The sequence below is a fragment of the Rhinoderma darwinii genome, chromosome 11 (genome assembly GCF_050947455.1).
Source record: "Rhinoderma darwinii isolate aRhiDar2 chromosome 11, aRhiDar2.hap1, whole genome shotgun sequence".
In the NCBI taxonomy this organism is placed as follows: domain Eukaryota; kingdom Metazoa; phylum Chordata; class Amphibia; order Anura; family Rhinodermatidae; genus Rhinoderma; species Rhinoderma darwinii.
Window position 1 is genome coordinate 47208080 of NC_134697.1, and position 25782 is coordinate 47233861.

Consider the following 25782-nt stretch of genomic DNA (forward strand, 5'->3'; position numbering starts at 1 on the left):
TAAAATGTAGAAATGGTTGTATGCTTGAGTTACATAAAAAAAATTGTGAAAAAAAAATACACCTCATTGATTGGTAGAGAAAGCAAATATGGCGAGGCGGAAGGAGATGTTGGGAAATAAGTTGGTGGGGTGGCACCAATCTGAATCTTTGTCCCGGGTGTAGGAGAACATAGCTATGCCTCTGTCCAAAGCGTTCCAATACAACATTCCCCACACCATTACTCCTCCTCCACCCACCTGAACTGTTGACATCTGACAGGAAGGTTCATCAATTCATGCTGCTTGCGCCAAATTCTGACCCTCCCATCAGCATGGTGCCGCAGAAATCTAGATTTATCTGACCAAGCAATGTTTTTTCAATGCTCAGTCATCCAATTTTTGCACTCCTTTGCCCACTGGTGCCTTTCTGTTTCCCTTAGACAACAATTCCACTCAAACTGGTCGTCTGCTGTTAAAACCCATGCTAAGAAATGACGACTTGTGCATTCGGACACGTTACTCAGAGCAGCAGCTTTGTATTTGGCTGCAATTTAGTTAACTGTTCACAGCCTGTTCATCAGAACTTTTCTTGACAACCTCAGGCCCAATGCGCACGACCGTAAAATCACCCGTAATTATGGGCCCATTCATTTCTATGGCCGACGGGCACCTTCCCGTATGTCTACGGAAGTGTGTCCGTGCTGTTGAAACCTGCCGAAAAAAATAGGACATGTCCTATTTTTTTATTTTACGGACCATGCTCCTATACTTTATAATGGGAGCACAGCTCGAAAAAATGGCCGGCTGTCCGCGCCCGTAATTACGGGTCGTGTGCATGAAGCCTCACCCTTTTCGCCGACGAGTTGTTTACGTCCACTGGATTTTCTTTTGCTGGATGTTTTTTCTTGATTACTCTGGATATACTCTCAAAACTGTTGCACAAGAAAACCCTACAAGGTTGGTCGTTTTCGAAAAGTACTGACCCTGGGTAGTCTAGCATCGATAACCATGACTCGTTCGAAGTCGTTTAGATCGTTTAGTTTCCCAATTCTAATGTGGAATTACACTGAAACTGATCCACGCGCTTAATTGATTTTATGCTGCACTCCAGGATCACCCGTCCAATTTCCATACAAGAAAAGTTCCAATCGTGAAAGGGCATGTCTTTAATAAAATGGCCATTCAGTGTATATATTAGTCAATGTATATTGAAAGAAGGTCAGTGGTAGAGTCATTGTCTGTTCCTAATGGTTTATAGCCAGTGATTTTCTTGTATCTAATATCAGTGATATAGCTATTATTCAGCATCTGATGGTAATACAGTCATTGTCCAATGCGTTTTGATCATTGTTTAGTTTCTGGTCACCAATGGTCTGTTATACAGTCACTGTCCAGTATCAAGTATTGCCCAAAATGTAATGTCAAGGAAAACAGCCGGAATGGTATAAAAAAGAATGTTTTAGGAAAAGTATGCTGAAAACCTCTAAGATACTTAACGAGGGGATATTCATTTTGTGGGTATACCTCAGGCATAGTTACGTCTGTTTGTTTTCCATTCTCTTTTACAGGATAGCTATTGAAATTCATTGACATTCACATCATTACATCACAATAGGTTGTCTTTTACAGACACCATTACTTGAGCATCTGTTTCCCCATTAAAGGGGTTGTCCAGAATTAGAAAAACATGGCTGCTTTCTTTCAGAAAGCGCCACACCTATCTATGGGTTGTGTATGGTATTGCAGTTCGGCCCAATTAAAGTGAATAGGGCTGAGAAGCAAAACCACACACAACCTGAGGGACAGGTGTAGCACTATTTTTAGAAGAAAGCAGTCATGATTTTCTAATCCTTTACAACCCCTTTAAACTGCTGATGGACATCAATTTATATCACGCAAAGGGCCTATGTAAAAACTTGTACGGACAAAGCAGAGCAGGGGGGGGGGGGGTGCCCATAGCAATAAATCAGATCACTAATATAATTTCTAACTTGCTTGGAAAAATGTAAGTTGGATCTGATTGGTTGCTGTGGAAATAAATATAGCCATAACAAGTGGTACGTGAACCTCATTTTTTTTTTGCTTTTTGTAAAGTACTTGAGACACATCATATTAGCATGGTCTAAAACGGTCACAAATTATGGTGGATCATAAAGCAACAGCTCAGTTGGCTTTTCCACACCTCCCATTAATATTTTTATGGAGAATGACTGTGCAATGTTCTGCTGACTCCTTCGAGAACAGGGTCCTGGACGTACATAGAGGGGCACCATCATTCTAGTGTTCGGTTATCCCCTTCCTTTCTTTCCCTTGGAGAGGAGAAGGACAGTGTGACCACAGCCAGTCTGTCCCTGCTTTTCCTTTTGGCTAACAGCGGGGTCTGTGGAAAGGAAAGCTTTATGCAGGTCTACACAGGAGGCTGATCTGAGTTGAACCCCCTTCCCCTTGATGCCATAGCAGCTGCCTAGGCTGTTTATATGGTGTATAAACCCTTGTCTGGAACCCCTTGATTTTAGGATTATGGAGGGGCCCAGTTGTCGGACCCCCACAGCTAATAGTTTTATGGCATGTTCAATTCAGTGGAAACACATTTTAACTCACATTTCACATCTGCGATAAAATACAGCAGCAATAAAACCGAGTGGCTAAGTAATACCAGGAGCAGAAACACTGCATGTCCATCCAGCGCAGCTGCACAGGACCCCAAGGGGAGGGCGCTCTCTGCAACAGCAGGATTACAGAGCAGGAACTGACTCTGCATTAGCAGGAACTGACTCTGCAACAGCAGGATTACAGGGCAGGAACTGACTCTGCAACGTTTGGCCAGGATTATCTAGAAAGCTACCAGTAAATCAGCGATGGTTGAATAAGGTGTGGCTTAACTGTGAAGTGGATGTGGTTTCGCTTATTCGGGGGCATGGATTTGTCTCAGAGGGAGATCTCTTTCTGCAACCTGCAGGCAATTTACCAGATTTCAGAAATGGGTAAAAGAGATCACGTAAGTGTGAGTGGCTGCTATGTAATGAAATTGTGGCATGTGCCCTAGATATCAGTGGCACAGATGCAGTATGTGTCCTATGTGTGCGCGGTGTGTAAGTGGCGCTTTTGCCTCATGTGTCCTGTGTATGAGCGTCACTTGTGCGAAATGTGTCAAATGTATGAATTGCATCTGTGGGGCATGTGTCCAGCATGTGAGTGGTGCATGTGTAACATGGGTCCAGCGCATGAGTGGTACATTGTGGCATGAGTACAGCATGTGAGTGGTGCATGTGTAACATGGGTCCAGCGCATGAGTGGTATATTGTGGCATGAGTACAGCATGTGAGTGGGGCATGTGTAACATGGGTCCAGCGCATGAGTGGTACATTGTGGCATGAGTACAGCATGTAAGTGGGGCATGTGTAGCATGGGTCCAGCGCATGAGTGGTACATTGTGGCATGAGTACAGCATGTGAGTGGGGCATGTGTAGCATGGGTCCAGCGCATGAGTGGTACATTGTGGCATGAGTACAGCATGTAAGTGGGGCATGTGTAGCATGGGTCCAGCACATGAGTGGTACATTATGGCATGAGTACAGCATGTGAGTGGGGCATGTGTAGCATGGGTCCAGCGCATGAGTGGTACATTGTGGCATGAGTACAGCATGTAAGTGGGTATGTGTAACATGGGTCCAGCGCATGAGTGGTACATTGTGGCATGAGTACAGCATGTGAGTGGGGCATGTGTAGCATGGGTCCAGCGCATGAGTGGTACATTGTGGCATGAGTACAGCATATAAGTGGGGCATGTGTAGCATGGGTCCAGCGCATGAGTGGTACATTGTGGCATGAGGACAGCATGTGAGTGGCGCGTGTGCAGCATATTTCCAGCAAATAGTTGGTGCTTTTTGAAGCATGTGTCCAGTGGTATGAGTGACAAGTGTGCAGTTTAAAAAAGAATAATTCTTTAAAGAATATAGCAAATTTTTTTATAATTCATTGGAGGGGGGGGGGGGGGGGGGCACACACACACTTCATGCACAGGGGCCCTGTATGTGTATTATCAGGACAGTCTTACTGGTCAGGGAATTCACTTCAGTTATAAGATTGATATTAGAGCAATTTTTTAATATATTTGTTTGTACATACTTATTAAAAGAGAACATGCACACTACAATTAAATGTATATATATATATATATATATATATATATATATATATATATATATATATATATATATATATATATATATATATATATATATATAAAACTTAAAATAAACGGCTTCTCTTTTTTTTATGAGGTAACAATATTACAATGACAGAAGAAAAATGTAACTTCTTTTTGCAGGAGAAATCCTTGCAGAAACTCTCCCCCTTCCCCCAAAGCTTTAAGGCCTCTCACTTTTTTTTCTGCATGCAAGAGGAAGAGAGGGAAATGAAGTGCAGAAAAAAAATGACATTTTGCAAAAGTTCCCCACTTATGTACCACGTGACTCCCCCTCCTCAAGGAACAAAAAAGAGTCCCTGCTATTAAACTACGAAAATATCCTTCCGCCGCAAATGTGGAATCTTTCTACTTCTATACTGAACTCCAGTCATCACATTTTACGGTCATATGATTGAATTCCAGTGTATAATATCAGTCTTCCCCATTTGAGATAATGCCTCAAAATCCCGTTGACGGATGATGTGGCGCGGCGGACTATGTTGCGTGAAGCAGGCGGAGTGATTTGAGCAGTGGGCCGCGGAGGGATACGCGTTGTCGCTCGTTCGCTGACTCTCGCTGGGAAGCCATGATGGGAGCTTGAGCGTGCAGCGGTGGTGGCGGAGACATGAGACGCGGCAGGCGGGCTCCTGCACCGACCACACCGGTCCATCTTGCACCGGCTGCATAAAGATCTGGAGATCCGTAACAAGAATCGACTGAGGAAAAGGAATACCGCGCAGTGCCCCGGGAACCCAGCTTTCCCCTCAGGATCACGACACCGAGCCCGGCTCGGGTGGAGGGGAGACTCGGGAAGGACTTGAATAGCACGAACGACGGAGAGACTAGCAGGATACACCGGAGCTTTATACTTGGAACCGCTCGGAGGAAGTAGGCCGCATCCCCCCCACTTGTCCTGCTGTCCCTCCGGCCATACTCTGGCCTCCCCCGGCAGCCCCCGGAGTAGCAGCAGCAGTAGGAGGAGGAGAAGGGGGCGGAGAGGGGACCTAAACGGCCGGGGAGAGGAGGCCGATCACGGAGCCGGGGCTGCTGCTGCCCCCCACCAGCAGCACCTCTCAGCCCCCCTCTCCTCCTTCTTCCCCACCCCCAGGCTCCCCGACATGACTGCCATCATCAAGGAGTTCGTCAGCAGGAACAAAAGGCGATACCAGGAGGATGGATTCGACTTGGACTTGACCTGTATCCATTTATATCTAATGCAACTGCCCCCATCCGCTCGATTGATGGTGTCATTGGGCATCTGGATGGTGGAGCGGGCAGAGGGTTGCTGCTGTTTGATCATTTTGCAATTGCCTTGTGGATCCCTTTCTAATTGAGAGGTCTGGGAGATCTGGTCTTGCAGGTTTGTTGGTAGAGTGCCCCCTTTGCAGAGTTGGAGGCCTTTATTGCTGTTGTGTGCTGGAATTCTATTAGATCCACCATGCACTTCTTCTATGCTCCTCCACTTATGAAAGTAAGAGCTGCAAATATCTATATCCCAATGTCTGGAGGTGCTCAGCAATGGAGGTATGTGAGGTGCAGCGGTGATCATGGGGGCAGACATTTTTCTGGACTTCCTGTCAGTCACCCCATTAACATTAGCCTCTCCTAAGCCTAAAATGGCTGCTAACAGAGGGCAATACATTGTCTTCTAGGAACCTCTTGCTGTATTGGGGACATCTGTCCGGTAGATATTCTTTTTATTCCTCTTTGTTTTGTGGTGATTGGTTACATCTCTCTGTAGTTCAGGTTTAGCGTTCACATCTGCGTCGGAGACTCCGTTAGGTCCGGAGATCTGGTCCGAAATGCTGTAAAAAATTGAGCAATGTTTAATGGTAGCGACGAACACCGTGAAGGAAACCGAATGGAGCCAATTAAAGTTAATGGGTTCCGTCAGGTGCTGCTGGTGACAGTCGTGCCATGGAACTGGCACTTCTGCTTCTTTGACCGAGTAGAACAGAAAACCCAACACAAGTATGAACTGAGCCTTATAAGATGTTAGCCAGTGCATTGTGAATCCTTTACATGGGGGTAATTTGGACTTGCAGGGAGATTTTGGGGATTCTGTGGTGCGAGGTTCCTGCGTTCGTTCTGATCAGGTTTATGTTGCTTTTTGGTGGGCCGCAATAGTGGTGAATGCGGCACTATTCTATCCAGTAGTCAATGGGGGAGGAGGGGAGAATGGATCTTGTAAAAACAGAAGCCCATATGCCAGGGTGTACGAAGCCTTATTAAAGTGCCCTCTATGCAGTAATTGAGGCCTTGTTGCTGCTTTAAATTGCAACCGTTTGATTTTTGACAAGACGTATCCATGTTGGCCATGGCAGTTGTCATAGCAGTGGGTGAGGTGGGGGGGGCTGTAAAGGGTGACGTTCTGTTAATGTGGATAAGTTCTTACATAACTAAGTCTGATTTTGGTTATCAGTGGATAACTAGAAGAACTAGCTCTTGTGATCTGCATGGATTACTAAAAAAACTAAATATATATATACACACTTCGTTTTGTTTTTTTATTTTTTTTTTAGTTGCTATGTTAGAAAAGCTTTCATCAGATCCCAAAAAAGTTTGGCAGCGGATGTTTAAAACGGCTTAGCTATCTGGTTCCTGGAATTCATCCATCCCAGGGGTGCTGCTTTAGCATGGCAGTCATTGGGCATGGATGGGTGGCTTCGGGTCGTTGTAGCCTAGTCTATTACCTGACATTGCTGTATGTTGCAGGTCTCATCATTGCATGTCAAGGTTTTCATAGCCTGATGTAGATTTGGGACCTGTGATAAATGGTTAGTATTTGTTTTATTATTGTCCTATACAGCACTGACTGGGGTTGGGGACTTCACATTTTCTCATTTAGTCCTTTTTATTTTGAGTGTTTTTTTTGGCTGTTAAGTTTGAAGGTTTCCCGAAGGTGTCATATGCTTCTAATTTGGCGTTTATCGTAACCGGCTGATTGTTTGACAGGTGTCATATACTACTAGTTTGGCATGTGTCGTAAGGCTACTAGTGGTTTGGTGGCAGGTGTCGTAAGGCTACTAGTGGTTTGGTGGCAGGTCTGATCAAAGGTTTCCGTTTCCATCACCATTGATTTCAATGGAGACTGCTCCGGTGCCAATGGTTTCCGTTTGTCTTCGTTTTGAAGGAATTGATATTGATTCTGTCAAAACGATGGAACCCTTGCACTACTCAGACAAATGGAAACCATTGGGATCGGATCAGTCACCATTGAAATAAATGGTGATGGAAATGAAAACCTTTGATTTCCGTTTGTCAGTCAGGGTCCCGTTTTGACAGAAAGCTCAGAAGGAACGGGACCCTGGCGCAGATGTGAACGAAGCCTTACATGTTCGGACGGAACAAATAAACTTGTTAATCTGTTAAATATCGGTCCCGTAGATGCAACCGTAATTATGTAAATTAAAGAAAATCTGGTTGATGGTGCCCGCAATCATAGCTGAAAAACCTGTTGGTAGTAACAGATTTCATAAATTTTAACAAATTGGGTGGAGGGGGGGGTGGTATATGCCAACACTGCCCACTCACCATGAAGATTGACTGTGATACATTCAATGTAGGTTATTACATGTCAGACTCTTTGCTTCTAATCTGTGCGTTGGTTATGTGCAGCGGGTGAAGGCACAGTGGTTTAATATGAACTTGTATTCGAGATAAAGACTAGTGACCAGTTCATTGAGTCTTTTGTTGAATTTTCATCTTGTCCTAATATATAACCTCAATTCTTGTTTCTGCTGCATTTGTCTGACATTATTGGGTGCTGAAGATGCATTTGTAGTATCCCTAATTGATTCTGGGCCTTCACTCACTACTTCCATATCACGGAGGGAACGAGAATCATCCATTGTTGCTGCGGCCTGAGCTCAGTCACAGATCAGATAAAAATGAAGGTTGCATATACAAGGATTGCATCAGATTTCTTGCAGTCGTTTTTTTGTTCCCTTGGTAGAGGATCGCTAGTTGCTGTGGCACTAATCCAGAAGCTGTTTTTTTTTTTTCTGTAGAGGATATATCGCCACAGCCATTCAGCAGCATTCTGTTAACATGATTTCAGTCCCTTCTCCATTGGTGTTACTTGTCAGATGAACGAGCCCAGTGCAGATCGCGAGGTGACGTCATAGAATTTCTTCCAGTCCTCTCTCAATTTTAAGTAGTGCGATTCTGCTTGTGAAATGACAGGATATTTCCTAGAGCTGTCTAGTCTGCAAAATATAGATGATCAAAATGTTGTGCATTTTGATTATGGAAAAGAGATGTGGGTCAGGTTTTTGCCCATTTTATTTTCACTTGTATCCGTTATTCTTAGACAAGAATAGCTGTGTAGCGTTCTGAGCGTTGGTGCATGTTTTTTTTCTTCGTTTTTAGCTGTCTTTCTTGGTGACTTAAAGAGGCTCTGTCATCAGATTTTGCAACCCCTATCTGCTATTGCAGCAGATCGGCGCTGCAATGTAGATTACAGTAACGTTTTTATTTTTAAAAAACGAGCATTTTTGGCCAAGTTATGACCATTTGTGTATTTATGCAAATGAGGCTTGCAAAAGTACAACTGGGCGTGTATTATGTGCGTACATCGGGGCGTTTTTACTACTTTTACTAGCTGGGCGTTCTGAAGAGAAGTGGATGATACTTCTCGTCAGAACACCCAGCTAGTAAAAGTATTAAAAACGCCCCGATGTACGCACATAATACACGCCCAGTTGGACTTTTACTTTTCAACACGCCCAGTTGTACTTTTGCAAGCCTCATTTGCATAAATACAAAAATGGTCATAACTTGGCCAAAAATGCTCGTTTTTTTAAAAATAAAAACGTTACTGTAATCTACATTGCAGCGCCGATCTGCTGCAATAGCAGATAGGGGTTGCAAAATCTGGTGACAGAGCCTCTTTAAGGATATATAAATAATTTTCTGTGATATAGTTTCCTTTGACGGACTGCTGAATGTACTGTTGTGTGCCTGTGATGGGTAGCAATGCTCAGGTTAAAGAGACTCTGTCACCACATTATAAGTGCCCGATCTCCTATATAAGGAGATGGGCGCTGTAATGTAGGTGACAGTAATGCTTTTTATTTAAAAAAAACGATCTTTTTTCACAAAGTTAGGAGCGATTTAATTTATGTTAATGAGCTTTCTTAATGCCCAAGTGGGCGTACTTTTACTTTCAACCAAGTGGGCGTTGTACAGAGGAGTGCATGACGCTGACCAATCGGCATCATGCACTCCTCTCCATTCATTTACACTGCACTAGCGATATAGATATATCACTATGTGCAGCCTCATACACAAGCCCTAACATTACTAGTGTCCTGATAATGAATACACATGACCATCCAGCCTGGACGTCATGTGTACTCACAATCCTGAAACTTCTGACTCTCTTTTTTGTGAGATTCCAGCAATGGATACGAAATCTCGCGAGATCTCGGAGCTAAACGAGATTTGGTTTCACTTGCCGGAATCTCACAAAAAAAAGATTCAGAAGTGTCAGGATTCTGAGTACACATGACGTCCAGGCTGGATTTCATGTGTACTCATTATCAGGACACTGTAGTAATGTTAGGGCTTGTGTATGAGGCTGCACATAGCGATATATCTATATCGCTAGTGCAGTGTAAATGAATGGAGAGGAGTGCATGATGCCGATTGGTCAGCGTCATGCACTCCTCTGTACAACGCCCACTTGGTTGAAAGTAAAAGTACGCCCACTTGGGCATTAAGAAAGCTCATTAACATAAATTAAATCGCTTCTAACTTTGTGAAAAAAGATCGTTTTTTTTAAAATAAAAAGCATTACTGTCACCTACATTACAGCGCCCATCTCCTTATGTAGGAGACAGGGGACTTATAATGTGGTGACAGAGCCTCTTTAAGATCTAGACTTTACAGAAGTGAAACTTGGTCTTTTGCACATCCTAGAAGTGTTGACATTTGTACATTGTGAGGATAGGCTGCAGCTGTAGTGGATGCCATGATACAGATTTGTTTTCTGTATAGAGAATTACACTGCCTGGTACATAGGGCCACAAAATGTGGACCCACTGTTGTACTATGGAAGCCAACTTGGATCACACCAGAACTTAATGGTGATGTAAGTCGGTTTATTTGAACTACAGCGTACCAGGTCCTTCTGCAGCTATCTGAAATAGTCCCAAACCCAGGGATATATGGTGCAAAACGGAGGTAGGCGTCCTAGGAAAGTCTGGTCAAATTGCAGGAGCCAGGTGGTCAATGTCTATATTTTGCTGCTGGTAATCACTACTGTGAAAACTGCCACGCCAGCTACATCAACAACTAGAGCGCCTCTCATTGGTAGGAAGCACTGATCTGCAGTTCTTGGGCATCACTGATAAGAAATCGATTGATAATTTTTAGGAGAGGCCTTCGAACTTTACTCTGATGATATCCGCTCCTGTCATTTGCAAAAAAATATATTAATTTAGTGGGGTTCCCATATCACCCCTGCCGGTCTCTGCTCCTGTGATTATGTGATGTCACGACATGTGACCGCTGTAGTGACATATCAACACCACTGAGGTCGATGCCACAGCCAGTGATTCTGTCGCTATGTCATTGCTGGAACAGGAAGAGCAGAAACTGGAGGGGGACCTGGGAATTGTAAGGTGTGTTTTACTACTTGTGTTATTTTATAGCATTGTAAGCACTTTGCGAAAAGTTTCATATGGCTGGACAACCCCTTTAAAATGAATTGCGAATACAGTCAAATGAATGCGACCTTATATTGACTCCTGTATTACAGAAATGACTCTGTGATATGCAGCGGAGGGGATATTTATCCAGAATTCTGCTCATGCTGCAGCTTGGTAGTCAGGCAGTAAGAGAGAGAACCCAATTATCTCCTCATCAGAGAAACCCCAGGTACCTGAGCAGGGTTTAGTTTTTTCCTGGAGTTTACCTTTAAATAGATAGCAGGTGCAATTATTTTAAAACTACTGTGCATTTGCTGAAATTGTGGGAGTCTTTGAGAGGTTCTTTACAGTTTAATCTATAAACCTTTAGCATGTTACTAATGTTTGGCGTAGTCTCTTTCTAGTAGATTGGTCCTTGAACATATGGTGTTAGATAACAGGTGAAACTTCTTTAGAAAATTTGCCTTTTGTGTTTGGGACATAAGGTTTGATTGCTTAAAGAGACTCTGTCACCACATTATAAGTGCCCTGTCTCCTATATAAGGAGATTGGCGCTGTAATGTAGGTGACAGTAATGCTTTTTATTTAAAAAAACGATCTTTTTTCACAACGTTAGGAGGGATTTTGGTTTATGCTAATGAGCTTTCTTAATGCCAAAGTGGGCGTACTTTTACTTTCGACCAAGTGGGCGTTGTACAGAGGAGTGCATGACGCTGACCAATCGGCATCATGCACTCCTCTCCATTCATTTACACTGCACTAGCGATATAGATATATCGCTATGTGCAGCCTCATACACAAACCCTAACGTTACTACAGTGTCCTGATAATGAATACACATGGCCATCCAGCCTGGACGTCATGTGTACTCAGAATCCTGACACTTCTGACTCTTTTTTTTTGTGAGATTCCGGCAAGTGAAACCAAATCTCGCGAGATCACGGAGCTAAACGAGATTTGGTTTCACTTGCCGGAATCTCGCAAAAAAAAAAAGAGTCAGAAGTGTCAGGATTCTGAGTACACATGACGTCCAGGCTGGATGGTCATGTGTATTCATTATCAGGACACTGTAGTAATGTTAGGGTTTGTGTATGAGGCTGCACATAGTGATATAACTATATCGCTAGTGCAGTGTAAATGAATGGAGAGGAGTGCATGATGCCGATTGGTCAGCGTCATGCACTCCTGTACAACGCCCACTTGGTTGAAAGTAAAAGTACGCCCACTTGGGCATTAAGAAAGCTCATTAGCATAAACCAAAATCGCTCCTAACGTTGTGAAAAAAGATCGTTTTTTTTTAAAATAAAAAGCATTACTGTCACCTACATTACAGCGCCGATCTCCTTATGTAGGAGATAGGGCACTTATAATGTGGTGGCAGAGTCTCTTTAAAGAGGCTCTGTCACCAGATTTTGCAACCCCTATCTCCTATTGCAGCAGATCGGCGCTGCAATGTAGATAAGAGTAACGTTTTTATTTATTTTTTTAAAACGAGCATTTTTGGCCAAGTTATGACCATTTTTATATTTATGTAAATGAGGCTTTCTAAAGTACAACTGGGCGTGTATTATGTGTATGTACATCGGGGCGTTTTTACTTATTTTACTAGCTGGGCGTTCTGACGAGAAGTATCATCCACTTCTCTTCACAACGCCCAGCTTCTGGCAGTGCAAAGACACAGCGTGTTCTCGAGAGATCACGCTGTGACGTCACTCACAAGTCCTGCATCGTGTCAGACGAGCGAGGACACATCGGCACCAGAGGCTACAGTTGATTCTGCAGCAGTATCAGCGTTTGCAGGTAAGTAGCTACATCGACTTACCTGCAAACGCCGATGCTGCTGCAGAATCAACTGTAATGTAGATAACAGTGGTTTGTATTTTGAAAAACGACAATTTTTTAGCAAGTTATGAACAATTTTAGATTTATGCTAATTAGTTTCTTAATGGCCAACTGGGCGTGTTTTTTTTAAAACTTTTTACCAAGTGGGCATTGTAAAGAAGTGTATGACGCTGACCAATCAGTGACTGAGTCATACTCTTATCTTCATTCATGTTTAGCTGTTCTCTCAGCACCGCAAGATCACGCTGTGCTGTGAGTAAGTCCCACAGAAACTTTACCGAAGTGTCTGGAGTGTGAATAGACATCGCATCCTGGCTGGAGGTCTATTCACTCTCAAGACACTTCAGTAAAGTTAATGTGGGAGTATGTGACAGCACAGCTAAAAATGAATGAAGAGCAGTGTATGATTCGGATTGGTCAGCGTCATACACTTCTCTTTACAACGCCCAGTTGGTAAAAAGATAAAAACGCCCAGTTGTCTATTAAGAAACGAATTAGCATAAATCTAAAATTGTTCATAACTCGCTCAAAAATTATCGTTTTTCAAAATAAAAAACACTCGTTCTCTACATTACAGCGCCGATCAGATTATGTAGGAGATAGGGCACTTATAGACTGGTGACAGAGCCTCTTTAATAACTCATTCATACGTTGCGGTCAAGTTGCTTTTTATTTTACTTTGACCACAATAAAAACGCTGCAAAATGCAAAAACTTTTGTGAAAACACGGCGAAAAGAATGCAAAAAATCTGAATAAGCCAAGGCCTTGTGCATGCAACATAGCCATGCAAGTTCTATATTCCGCCATATGCCATGTTGAAGGAATTTCACCTCTAGCTAGGAGAAAATACATTGTAATGCAGCAGACAATGGAGCGTGCCAATTTTATTTTTGTTCGTGTGGATTTGAAGATATGAAGTACCTGGAGATCCCATGCACCTCCTATTGTGCCAGTTACTGTTCCATTAGGTATGGCTGTGTGCATGGGGATTAAAAGGGTTCTCCGGGGGTTTCCTACTGCAAACCCAAATCATGCAAATAGTGAGCAATTGTAACACAAAGTACATTAGAAAGTTGCAGACCTTTATGATATATCTATAGTCAAAGAACTCCAAAATACGGGACAACACTCCAAAGTTAGTGGAAAAAGTGGATTTATTTTTTCACTGACTTTGGAGTTCTTTGACCGGAGTATCTATGGACACTGTGTGTGTGTGTGTGTCTCTCTCCTCTCCTCTCCTCTCCTCTTCTCTTATCTTCTCTCTCTCATTTATATATATATATATATATATATATATATATATATATATATATATATATATATATATATCCATATCTAATGATCAAGTTTAATTTACATAAAATGTTGTTTCTTAGATTGCACCTCTGGTGGAGCGGCTTGGTTTGGTTACCAGGATTGTCACTGTTGGTGGCACAGCACATAACTATCACATGCTTCCTCCCTTTTAGAAATGATAATCTGAAAGAAGCCATTCTGTAGATGGTTGCACTGACTTCTGCAAAATGCTATTTGTGTTTAGGGCTGTAAAATTCTTTTAATTTTTTTTATTTGAAGACTCCTGAATCGTATTTGTGAATTCGCCTGCCATTGAATCCTATGTTCCATTTATTCCTTTATAAATTATATACGGTCTAGTGTCACTCACACCTTTTCCCATCAGAATCGGTATGAAAAGCTCTGCTAACTATGGCAGCTCTCAAGAAAATCTGTCCAGCATGTGCTTTCTTCTTATATGATCTTCCTGTATTTTTTGACTGTTTTCCACTGCCCATTCACTTGTAGAAATGCAGTTATCGTTTTGTTACACGTCTGCTTTAAACCTGTTCATGCTAATGGGTGTACAATTTCGTATTAATTTTGCTCTTTTTGCCACAACAGGATATGAATGTCATGTAGATAGTGATGCATTGCCCCCCCCCCCCCACCCGGTGTAGCGATGCACGGGTACCTCCCCGTACGCTTACGGGAAGGTGCCCGTGCCGTTAAATATAGAACATGTCCTATTTCAGGCCGTAATTACGGCACGGGCAGGCCCGTAGAAGTCTATGGGGCTCCCGTAATTACGGGTGACTACATGTGTGCACCTGTAATTACGGGGGCGTTGCTAGGCGACGTCAGTAAATAGTCACTGTCCAGGGTGCTGAAAGAGTTAAACGATCGGCAGTAACTGTTTCAGCACCCTGGAAGGAAAGTACCGATCACAATATAGATCAACGTGTAAAAAAAAAAGACGTTCATACTTACCCAGAACTCCCTGCTTCTTCCTCCAGTCCGGCCTCCTGGGATGATGTTTCAGCCCATGTGACCGCTGCAGCCAATCACAGGCTGCAGCGGTCACATGGACTGCAGCGTCATCAAGGGAGGTCGGGCTGGATGTCAAGAGAGGGACGCGTCACCAAGACAACGTCCGGCAAGTATGAATTTCTTTTACTTTTTCTGCGGAAAGGGCTGTCCCTTCTCTCTATCCTGCACTGATAGAGAGAAGGGGCTGCCGATTACTGCAGTGTAATTTTTCAGCGAAAACGTGCCCGTAAATACGGATGGAATACGGGTGACACCGGACCCGTATTTACGGGCACGGTTCCGTAAATACTGGTGCAGTACGGGTCGAATACGTGTGACCAAGGACCCGTATTTACGGGAGGACAAAAATACGTTTGTGTGCATGAGGCCTAAGTGCAATTATCATGTCTGATGTACCGATATTCAATACTTTGTATATGGAAACCAAACAGAAATTAATTTGCAGTGATCAGTGGTCCCAGTGCCTTGGTATTTTGGTGATTTTTATGGCTTTATTGGGGATGACTTTCACTGCTAAAATGTTACAATTATTAGTGTATGTACACCGGTTTAGTTTGTCTTGTTTGAACTGGCAGAATTGATATCCCTAACTTGGTCATTAAAGAGGTTTGAACAACCCTTGTCATATCACCGGACCGCTAAACTAGGCTGAGAAAAGAGAATGCTGTTCAAGGAAAAGCATTGCACGATGTGCGTTAAAATCATTGTCCACGGACTGCTGTGCAAGACTTCCTGCATCTATTGACGAGCTCCATCATGTAGGGAGACTGGCCCCAACATCCTATTTAAAGATTGAGGGGGCCTGTCTATTATGGTATTTTATGGAAAGTCCGTATTAGGCTCTGTTCACATCTGTGATGTGGATTTATTTTTTGTAACCGGCTCTGCTGGATCTGTTGTATGACGAATACCCACGGCGCTCCACTGACCCTCTTGGCTTATAATTGGTTCTGTTTTGACTAAATGTGAACAGTGCCTTACAGCCAGTCTGCTTTTGCTTAGTTTGGTGTAAATGTACATGAGCTATTAAAGTTTGGCTTATGTAAGCAAAGGATGGGCAGAAGTACTGTAGGCTTTTTGGGGAAATTTTATAGATGTGAATATAGCCTAAAAAGCTAGGTGCTTGCAGCAAACTTGTGGGTTAATGAATTACCTTCCTCCTGATCATTTTTATATTTTTTATAATTGGTAGCCAAATTGACGATTGGACTAGTCAGTGATTTAGAACATCTGCTATACAGAATGATTGTTTTTTTTTTTTTTTTTTTTTTCATCAATTCGCAGGCGCATAAAATAGCATGTACAAATGCAATTCTATACCCCCCAAATAGGTTAACATTAGCGGTGATAACTACCATACTTACAGCATTGCAATGTTTGATTATTGCAGCACATAAAATCTCTTGAGGTATACAATTGTTGCATGCACCATTTTACTATCTAGATGCTCTTTGTTACCTGTAGTCAATGTATATGATTTGAGTTATGTTGTTGGCACATGGTAGTGTCCCTCTGGGTTGCCCATGTTTTACTCCTGCCCACTTTTTGCACACCATCTTTGTGCCAATGTGAGTACCTAAAACAATCAATATCTTTACGACTGGCAATCATAGGTGGCCCCAATTTATAGATTTGCAGTAAACCCGAACGTTCTACACTGATGCTATAATATTTCAATCTTCAGTAAAAATCTGAATAGACTGCAGCATTCTGCAAGGTAAGAATATTGTTTGTTGAATTATGTTTCTGATTAAGATAATAAAAATATCTTTTTAAAATGTACTAATATAATGTTAATTGAATATCTTGCAGTATAAGCCAGTCCAGTGTACGTCCATGTAGCCAGTGTCTTAGCGCACAGGGACCGGGAGGCCAGCTGTCCCTGACCGCTGACACTCCACTGTATGCCGATCAGCGGCTTATTTCCGCTGATTTCGGCAATTAACCCCTTGATTGCGGTGATCGATTGCAATCCCCACATTCAGGGGTTTCTAGCTCATCGGCAGACCTCACGATGAAATCGTGAGGTTTGCAGATGGCTAGCATGGCGATCGGAGGCCAAGTAATGGCCTCCGTGTCTATCAGGATCAGTCTCCTGATAGACTTCCTGTCAGAGTGACAGGACGTCACTGCCGTTCGCAATGCACACTGTCTATGACAGTGTCGGCGACCAGTGTGCATCGGGAACCTGGAGGTCAGCTGTCCCTGACAGCTGACACACCACTGTTGCCTATCAGCGGCTCATTGCCGCTGATTTTGGCAATTAACCCGTTACATGCGGGGCTCGATTGCGATCTCAGCATGTAGGGGGTTTGTAGCACATCAGCAGCCCCCTGCCATGTATGCAAGCCTATGAGGATCAGCCTCTGCTGCTCCTCGTAGACTAACTGTCAGTGACTGTGACGTCACACTGACAGTTGGAATACATTATACACTACCTAGGTAGTGTAATGCATTCTAGCAGCGATAAGAGCTGCAGGTAAAAAAGAAAGTGTCAAAAGTAAAGAAAAAATAAAAAAAAAAGTTAAAAATGTTTTACAAAAGTGTAAAAATAAAAGATTTTTTTTCCCTATAAGTCTCTTATTATAGGGAAAAAATGAAACCGTTAAATACAGTACACATATTTGGTATCACCGCGTTCATAACGACCCAATCTATAAAACTATAATGTTATTTTTACTGCACGGTGAACGCCGCAAAAAAAACAAACTAAAAACAATGCCAGAATCACTATTTTTTTTTGGTCACCACCCCTCCCAAAAGCTAGAATAAAAAGTGATCAAAAAGTCGCATGTACCCGAAAATAGTACCAATAAAAACTACAACTTGTTCCGCAAAACACAAGCCCTTACTGAAGAATAAAAGTTACGGCTCTCAGAATATGGCGACACAGAAAATAAATGATTTTATAAAGAAGTGATTTTATTGTGCAAATGCTGCAAAACATAAAAAAACTATATACATATAGTATCGCCGTAATCGTACCGACCCGCAGAATAAAGTAAAATTGTCATTTATAGCGCATTATGAAGCCGTAAGAAATAAAGAATTTAAAATGCCAAAATCACTGTTTTTGGCCACCAAAGCTCTAAATAAAATGTAATAAAAAGTGATCAAAAAGTTGCATGTACCAAAAAAAGGTACCAATAAAAACTACAGCTCGTCCTGCCAAAAATAAGCCCTCACACCGCTCAATTCATGGAAAAATAAAAAAGTTATGGAAGGCGGGGAGTGAAAAACTAAAATGGAAAAGCAAAAAAGGATCAGTCCTGCAAAGGTTAATTAATTTCTATTAAAAAAATAAATTATTACCACATGTGGGGTATTGTCATACTCGGGAGAGATTGCGTTACAAACTTAGGGCGACTTTTTCTCCTTTATCCCTTGTGAAAATGAAAAAATTAAGCATTTTAGTGGACAAAAATGTTTATATTTATTTTCACGGCCTAATTCTACTAAATTCTGCAAAAGACCTGTGTGGTATAAATGCTTACTATACCCCTAGAAAAATTCCTTGAGGGGTGTAGTTTCCCAAATGGGGTCAGTTTCGGGGTGTTTCCACTGTTTTGTTCCCTCCAGGGCATTGCAATCGCGACATGGCACTAAAAACCAATCCAGCAAGATCTGCGCTCCAAAATCTAAATGGCGCTCCCTCCCTTCTGAGCGCTGCCATGGGTCCAACAGCAGTTTATTACCACATATGGGGTATTTCCGTAATCGGGAGAAGATGCTTTACAAATGTTGGGGTGAATTTTCTTTATTCCTTGTATATATTATAAATTTCTATGTTTCAGAAAAAAAGTAGGTTTTCATTTTCACAGACTAACTCCAATAAATATAGCAAAATACCTGTGGGATCAAAATGCTAACTATACACCTAGATAAATTCCTTGAGGGGTCTAGTTTCCAAAATGGAGTCACTTTTGGGGAGTTTCCACTGTTTTGGCTCCACAAGACCTCTTCAAACCCGACATGGTGCCTAAAATATAATCTAAAAATAAGCAGGCTGCAAAATCCACTGGGTGCTCCTTTGCTATTGAGGTCGGTGTTTCGGTCCATTAGGGCACTAGGGCCACATGTGGGATATTCCTAAAAACTGCAGGACCTGGGCAATAAATATTGAGTTGTATTTCTCTGGTAAAACCTTCTGTGTTACACAATTATTTTTTTTATTACAAATGAATTTTGGCAAAAAAAAAGAGACATTTTTACATTTCCCCTCTACATTTCTTTATTTCCTGTGAAACGCCTAAAGGGTTCAAATACTTTCTGAATGCTGTCTTGAATACTTTGAGGGGTGCAGTTTTTAAAATGGGGTGATTTATTGGGGGATTCTAATATATAAGGCCCTCAAAACCACTTCAGAACTGAACTGGCCCCTGTAAAAATAGCCTTTTGAAATTTTCTTGAAAATGTGAGGAATTGCTGCTAAAGTTCTAAGCCTTGTAAAGTTCTAGAAAAATAAAAAAATGTTCAACAAACGATACAAATATAAAGTACACATATGGGAAATGGTAACTAGTGACTATTTTATGTGGTATTACCATTTGTTTTACAAGCAGATACATTTAAATTTAGAAAAATGCAAATTTTTGCAAATTTTCTCCAATATTTATTCCTGAAAAACACCAAAATTTAAATTTATCGGCCAAATTATTCCACTATCATAAAGTACAATATGTCATGAGAAAACTATCTCCGAATTGCTTGGATGGGTAAAAGCATTCCGGAGATACAACATAAAGTGACACATGTCAGATTTGAAAAAATCGGCTGTGCTACAGGGCCAAAACAGGCTGCGTCCTAAAGGGGTTAAGTTCTGAGCAGCCTATGGCCTGCAGGTCACATCAGGAGAATATACACGTCTGTTACAGTAGCCTGTATTGTCCGTGCAGCTAACTCTTACAATGTAATTTAGCAGTGACAGGATACAGGCTGCCATAAATTAGTTCGTTGTTCTGCACACCACTCCATCAGGCAGCGGCTGGCATCTGACGTTCCCAGCAGCCCCGCAGTTCTATTTCTAACACATTATTGATTTTACTAGTTCTACAGTTCTCTAATATGTGTGAGATGTAAACTTACTGTATTGTTTAGAAGCCAGACAGACTCCTCCTGCAGCCATTGCAACATTTTTGTGGCCTGGGAAAAAAATTCTGTACAGTTTAATAGAAAAAAGTATTTCTAGACACATTGGGTACTTTACGGTTTTGTTTTTTTCCAGTGTAATACAATAATTTAAAATAGCCTCAAAGGTCGAGCTTGTCATTTAGCATTTGCTTTGCAGAACCAGTGTATTACCAAGTTATCTTGGTAACATAATAAACGGTGGGGGTCTAATCCCCTTGCTCTCTCCTTTTGTAATGAATGCGTTCTGGTTACATGCCTGATCAAGCTCCATATTATTGCAGTGTGGACAGGTAGTAAAGCTGGGATGATCCTACAGACCATGCATTGTGATGTTGCTGCTGGTGACATGTCGCTGTGACTGCCATTAATGTATGAGCACTTGTTCATTGACCAGTGATGGCTTCTCGTCTGCTTTAGGTAATCCACTGCTTGTTTAATAATCAATTGTTTTTTTCTAATCTGCTCTGATTCTTTTTAAAAGTAATCTGGAATTTACTTGATATTGAAGATATACTTGCAGGGTATTTGTCATTATTATTGCGTTCCTTAAATAGGAACTGCACTTTCATCAAACTTTTGATATGTCCTTGAGACATATCAAAAGTTTTGCTTCCGTGGGGTCAGGGTGCGGAGACCCACACTGTTGCTGAAACAAAGGCGCAGAAACGCTCAGCTGACCGCATTGCACCTTCGACTGTGCTCAGCACTCGTTGTCAGGCTGAAGATGGCTCTCATAGAACATCTATGTAAGCAGTCCTCAGCCTCACAGGCAGCACTGATTACAGCCAAAGGTGCTGGACGCTCAGCTGAGCACTTCTGTACCTTCGTCTCAGCACCCGGACCCCCACCGATCCAAACTTTTGGTATGTCTCTGACCTATCAAAAGTTTGAAAGTGTAGTTACTCTTTAAAGGGTAACTAAATGTTCAACCAACTTCTAAAATGTCATAGTGACCTATCAGAAGTTTTGATTGGTGGGGATCCGAGAACTGAGACCCCCACCAATCGCTAAGTCGAAGTGACAGAAGTGTGAGTGCTGAGCTGCTGCTTTTCTGTTCGGCTTTTTCCGGAAAGCCACTGAAGCGGAGTAAGGGCTCATAGACTTTCTATTGAGCCCCTAAACCGCTTCATTGATTTCCTGAAAAAGCCGTTCCGAAACGCAGCTCAGCGTTCACACGAGCACTTCTACCGCTTCGTTTTAGCGATTGGTGGGGGTCTTGGTGTTCAGACCTCCACCAATCAAAACTTCTGACATGTCACTGACATTTTTGAAGTTTGTCGAACATTTAGTTACCTTTTAAGGCGACATGCACACGTTGCGTAATATGGTGCAGAAAATCTGCATCAAATAAATGCATTTAAAATCCGCACTTAAGGCTATGTTCACACGGGGTCTTTTGCCGAGTTTTTTGACGCGGAAACCGCGTCGCAAAACTCGGCAGAAATGGCCCGAGAACGCCTCCCATTGATTTCAATGGGAGGCGTCGGCGTCTTTTTCCCGCGAGCAGTAAAACTGCCTCGCGGGAAAAAGAAGCGACATGCCCTATCTTCGGGCGCTTCCGCCTCCGACCTCCCATTGACTTCAATGGGAGGCAGGAGAAAGCGTATATCTCGCTGTTTTATGCCCGCGGCGCTCAATGGCCGCGGGCGAAAAACGGCGCGATAATTGCTGTTCACACGGAGTATTTTGGGGGAGGAATATCTGCCTCAAAATTCCGTTTGGAACTTTGAGGCAGATATTCCTCCCCCAAAATACTCTGTGTGAACATAGCCTAATGGTGTTTTTTCTTGTGTTTTTATGTGCGGTTTTTACGTTTTGATGCGGAAATAGGTGCGGTTTTATTCTGCAGATTTAAAAAAAAAAATAATAATTGGCAAACACGAGATAAATTGACAGTGCAGATTTTTAAATACGCAGCGCAGGTCAATTTACGTGTGGAAAGAATCTGCACTGTGTAGAAGATGAGATTTCTTAAAATCTATATATTTTTTTGATGGTACTATATTATGCTGCGTATCTGCCGCAGGAAAATCTGCGCGTAAAACGCGTTGTTTGCATTTGGCCTTATGATACGGATAGCCAGTTTTTATAGCCACACCTAGATAACTTACAATTTATATTTTCATCTTACAGTTGTCCAAAAATAGGTTCGACATGATATGTAATACGCTATTTTTCTGGCATTTTTAGAACCGAGGAATGAGCTTTGCATAGACTTTGGTAAAGTGGCTGGTTGAGAAAGGAAATATTAAAACGTAGCAGTTCCAAAATACTGTAAAACTGGACTCTAATCTATAAGGATCTAAATCACTCTTGGGTGGATAAATTATTAGTTGATAAATTGCTCTCTAGAAGAAGTTAACAAGTTAGTATAGTTTTCGCTTAAATGCTATATCCACCTTTTGGAAGTATCCTGATCCTGCAATCTTACATACACCCTGTCATTTGTTCCCTACTTGCTTACGTATACAATAGATTAACAAGAAGTAGCGTACAGATGTAAGGCTGCAGGGTCAGACTACACAGGGTTTGTTTGTAGTCTGTAACCATGGAGACCTAGATTTACATAGGAGCCGTAGACACACAATGGTAGATCTTTAATCAAGACTATTTGCTAAGTTGCATCCCCTACTAACGTTGGGGGGGATTAATATAAGCTATAGTGATTACGTTTTGCTATACCCTGTAAAAGTACGGACATACCTGTGAAGGACACATGCAAGAGTGTGGAGCAGTTTATTAGAAGTAGGAAGAATCTCCCATCATGCTTGCAAAGTGGGCCATATCCTACAGTCGATTGGCAGGTCACCTGACAGTCTTCATGGCACCTCAATCTGTTTAGGTGACTGGACGGGCACATCTTTAAAGAGGCTCTGTCACCAGATTTTGCAACCCCTATCTGCTATTGCAGCAGATCGGCGCTGCAATGTAGATTACAGTAACCTTTTTATTTTTTAAAAACGAGCATTTTTGGCCAAGTTATGACCATTTTTGTATTTATGCAAATGAGGCTTGCAAAAGTACAACTGGGCGTGTTGAAAAGTAAAAGTACAACTGGGCGTGTATTATGTGCGTACATCGGGGCGTGTTTACTACTTTTACTAGCTGGGCTTTCTGACGAGAAGTATCATCCACTTCTCTTCAGAACGCCCAGTTTCTGGCAGTGCAGACAGCGTGTTCTCGAGAGATCACGCTGTGACGTCACTTCCCCAGGTCCTGCATCGTGTCAGACGAGCGAGGACACCGGCACCAGAGGCTACAGATGATTCTGCAGCAGCATCGGCGTTTGCAGGTAAATCGATGTAGCTACTTACCTGCAAACGCTGATGCTGCTGCAGAATCAACTGTAGCCTCTGGTGCCGATGTGGCCGACACGATGCAGGACCTGTGAGTGACGTCACAGATCTGCACTGCCAGAAGCTGGGCGTTCTGAAGAGAAGTGGATGATACTTCTCATCAGAACGCCCAGCTAGTAAAAGTAGTAAACACGCCCCGATGTACGCACATAATACACGCCCAGTTGTACTTTTACTTTTCAACACGCCCACTTGGACTTTTGCAAGCCTCATTTGCATAAATACAAAAATGGTCATAACTTGGCCAAAAATGCTCGTTTTTTTAAAAATAAAAACGTTACTGTAATCTACATTGCAGCGCCTATCTGCTGCAATAGCAGATAGGGGTTGCAAAATCTGGTGACAGAGCCTCTTTAAATAGTCATGTCCACTACATGTATAGGGTGCTATTGCACTCAATAGCTGTGGCGACTTGATATTTGTGGATGCTTTTAGTGAATATCAAGATTTGTGTGTCTAGAATTTTTAAAGTTAAAAACAGAAAGTTGATCGATTTAAATATTTTGTGTTCATTTTGTCACATGCTCTTATGGGAGATGTTCATGGTGAAGTACGAACAAATGAGTTGTGGTTTACATGGCATTGTAATAAAATCAAGAAAAAATTAATAATACGGACTACGTCCGATGTGGGACATGGCTTTGCCTTTCTGTATAACCAACATGAGCTTTATTAAGAAGGGGGACAGCTGTGGACACTTGTATCTGTGACTATGCAATTTGATACATTTTGACCCTGCACCACATCTGTTGTCTGCTTGAAAACATAGGTCATTGATGCGTGCCAGCCGATAGTGTACAGATGCTGAGAATGTAATATGGGTGGGAAGGTACACATCTGTGACGTTCCCCTAGTTTTATTACACTTGCTCTGTGTCTTCCTAAAGCGCCATTTATATTCTGGAACTCTTCCAATAAATAGATTGCACTGACCATGCCAGAGATCCTTGTAGCATCGTCTAGTAGGGAGCTATTCCGTATTCATTGTTTTTCTTTTCCTGGATTTTGTAGAACTTTACTATTTTTACGATTTGGTTCAAAAGGTGATTATTGTTCTTTTGTTAGCCGTGCAATTTTGTGATTTGCGTTCAACAATGTAATAGGAAGCGTTCACAGGCCGAATGTGTATCCCATCAAATAATCCAGAGCCTGGTATGTTAGTACTTGTTTTATTTGTGATTACTTGGTCCATTTATGATGCAGTGTACTGTCAAATTCATAATCCCTTTTCCTCGAACATGTTTGATCCACAAGTGCTCTCCACTATTCATGCTGAGCGAGTGAAACAGGCATTCTTCGAAGAACATCTCTAGGAGAGATTCAAGCCAAAAAGGATTATTTCCTGCCCCAGGATTTGAAGTTTAGAATATAACAGTGCTGTTTTCAAGTACAGTCACTTCAGAAATGAACTTGGCAGACACCATGAATGTATCCCCTATGCTGAAAATACCAAAGGCGTTTTCCTTGGACTGGTTGTGGCAGTCGGAGCACAAAGTACTCACTGTTGAAAGAGGAGATACTGCAGAGAGTCTGCACCATAGCTGAGAACAGACATGGCTTTATTCCTTGTACTGGGATTTTAACTCCTTTCTCTGCAGACCTGAAAGAGTTCACTACTGGTTCAGTTCCCAGATACCCATTTTGGCTTTTGATATTTAGATATAGTTTCCAAAGTGTAAATAAATGCACCGTGTTGTTTCTGGTCTAATTTGGTTTGTAGATTGGATTCAGACCGATATCTTTCTTACAACTGGTGCCAGTTTGCACTTAGCACACTTTTCCAGCGATCACAGAGTACATTAGTAGTGATCAGGCAGAAAATGGAAATATTTTTGGCTGTATTTAGTGTCTTCAAGTGTATTCTGTTTTTATTTTGTATGTTTTTTTTTTTTTAAATTCTGTTCATTTGCTATTGTGTTCCTGAACTTTGAGATCCGCTTTGCAGTATAGAAGGCTCTGTCTCCTCCTGTAGTTCAGGCACAATCGCTTTGTTTCGGTTGCCATTAGATACTAAATTGCTTTGAGGTTACAATTTGCTGCAATTGTTTAGAGCTGACCTGTTTGATATCGAAGGACAAAGATATAGAAAGGGCTGGTAAATCTATATCTTTAATAAGCTATTGATAAGTTGCACAAACATGAAAATTCCCATTTGGAGTTTAATGTTTGCTGTAAATCACAGTACACAGCAGAGGTGTCACTGAAAAATGTGGAGCGCAAACGTGTGTTTTCTAGGATTATCCTAACTTGGGTAGAAGATACTCTACGGCCTTCACATGTCATAGGGGGCCTTAAAGGAACAGTGTCA

General features: G+C 42.0%; 1 protein-coding gene across 1 annotated transcript in view; it reads left to right on the forward strand.

The window, feature by feature from the left end:
- The first annotated feature begins 4996 nt into the window (after positions 1-4996).
- PTEN (phosphatase and tensin homolog) overlaps positions 4997-25782 on the forward strand; it is a 65507-nt gene continuing 44721 nt past the window's right edge. Inside the window, exon 1 of the mRNA XM_075841201.1 lies at positions 4997-5365. Within this exon, the coding sequence (XP_075697316.1) occupies positions 5287-5365 (79 nt within the window). The 5' untranslated portion in view covers positions 4997-5286. The remainder of the gene's footprint in view (positions 5366-25782) is intronic.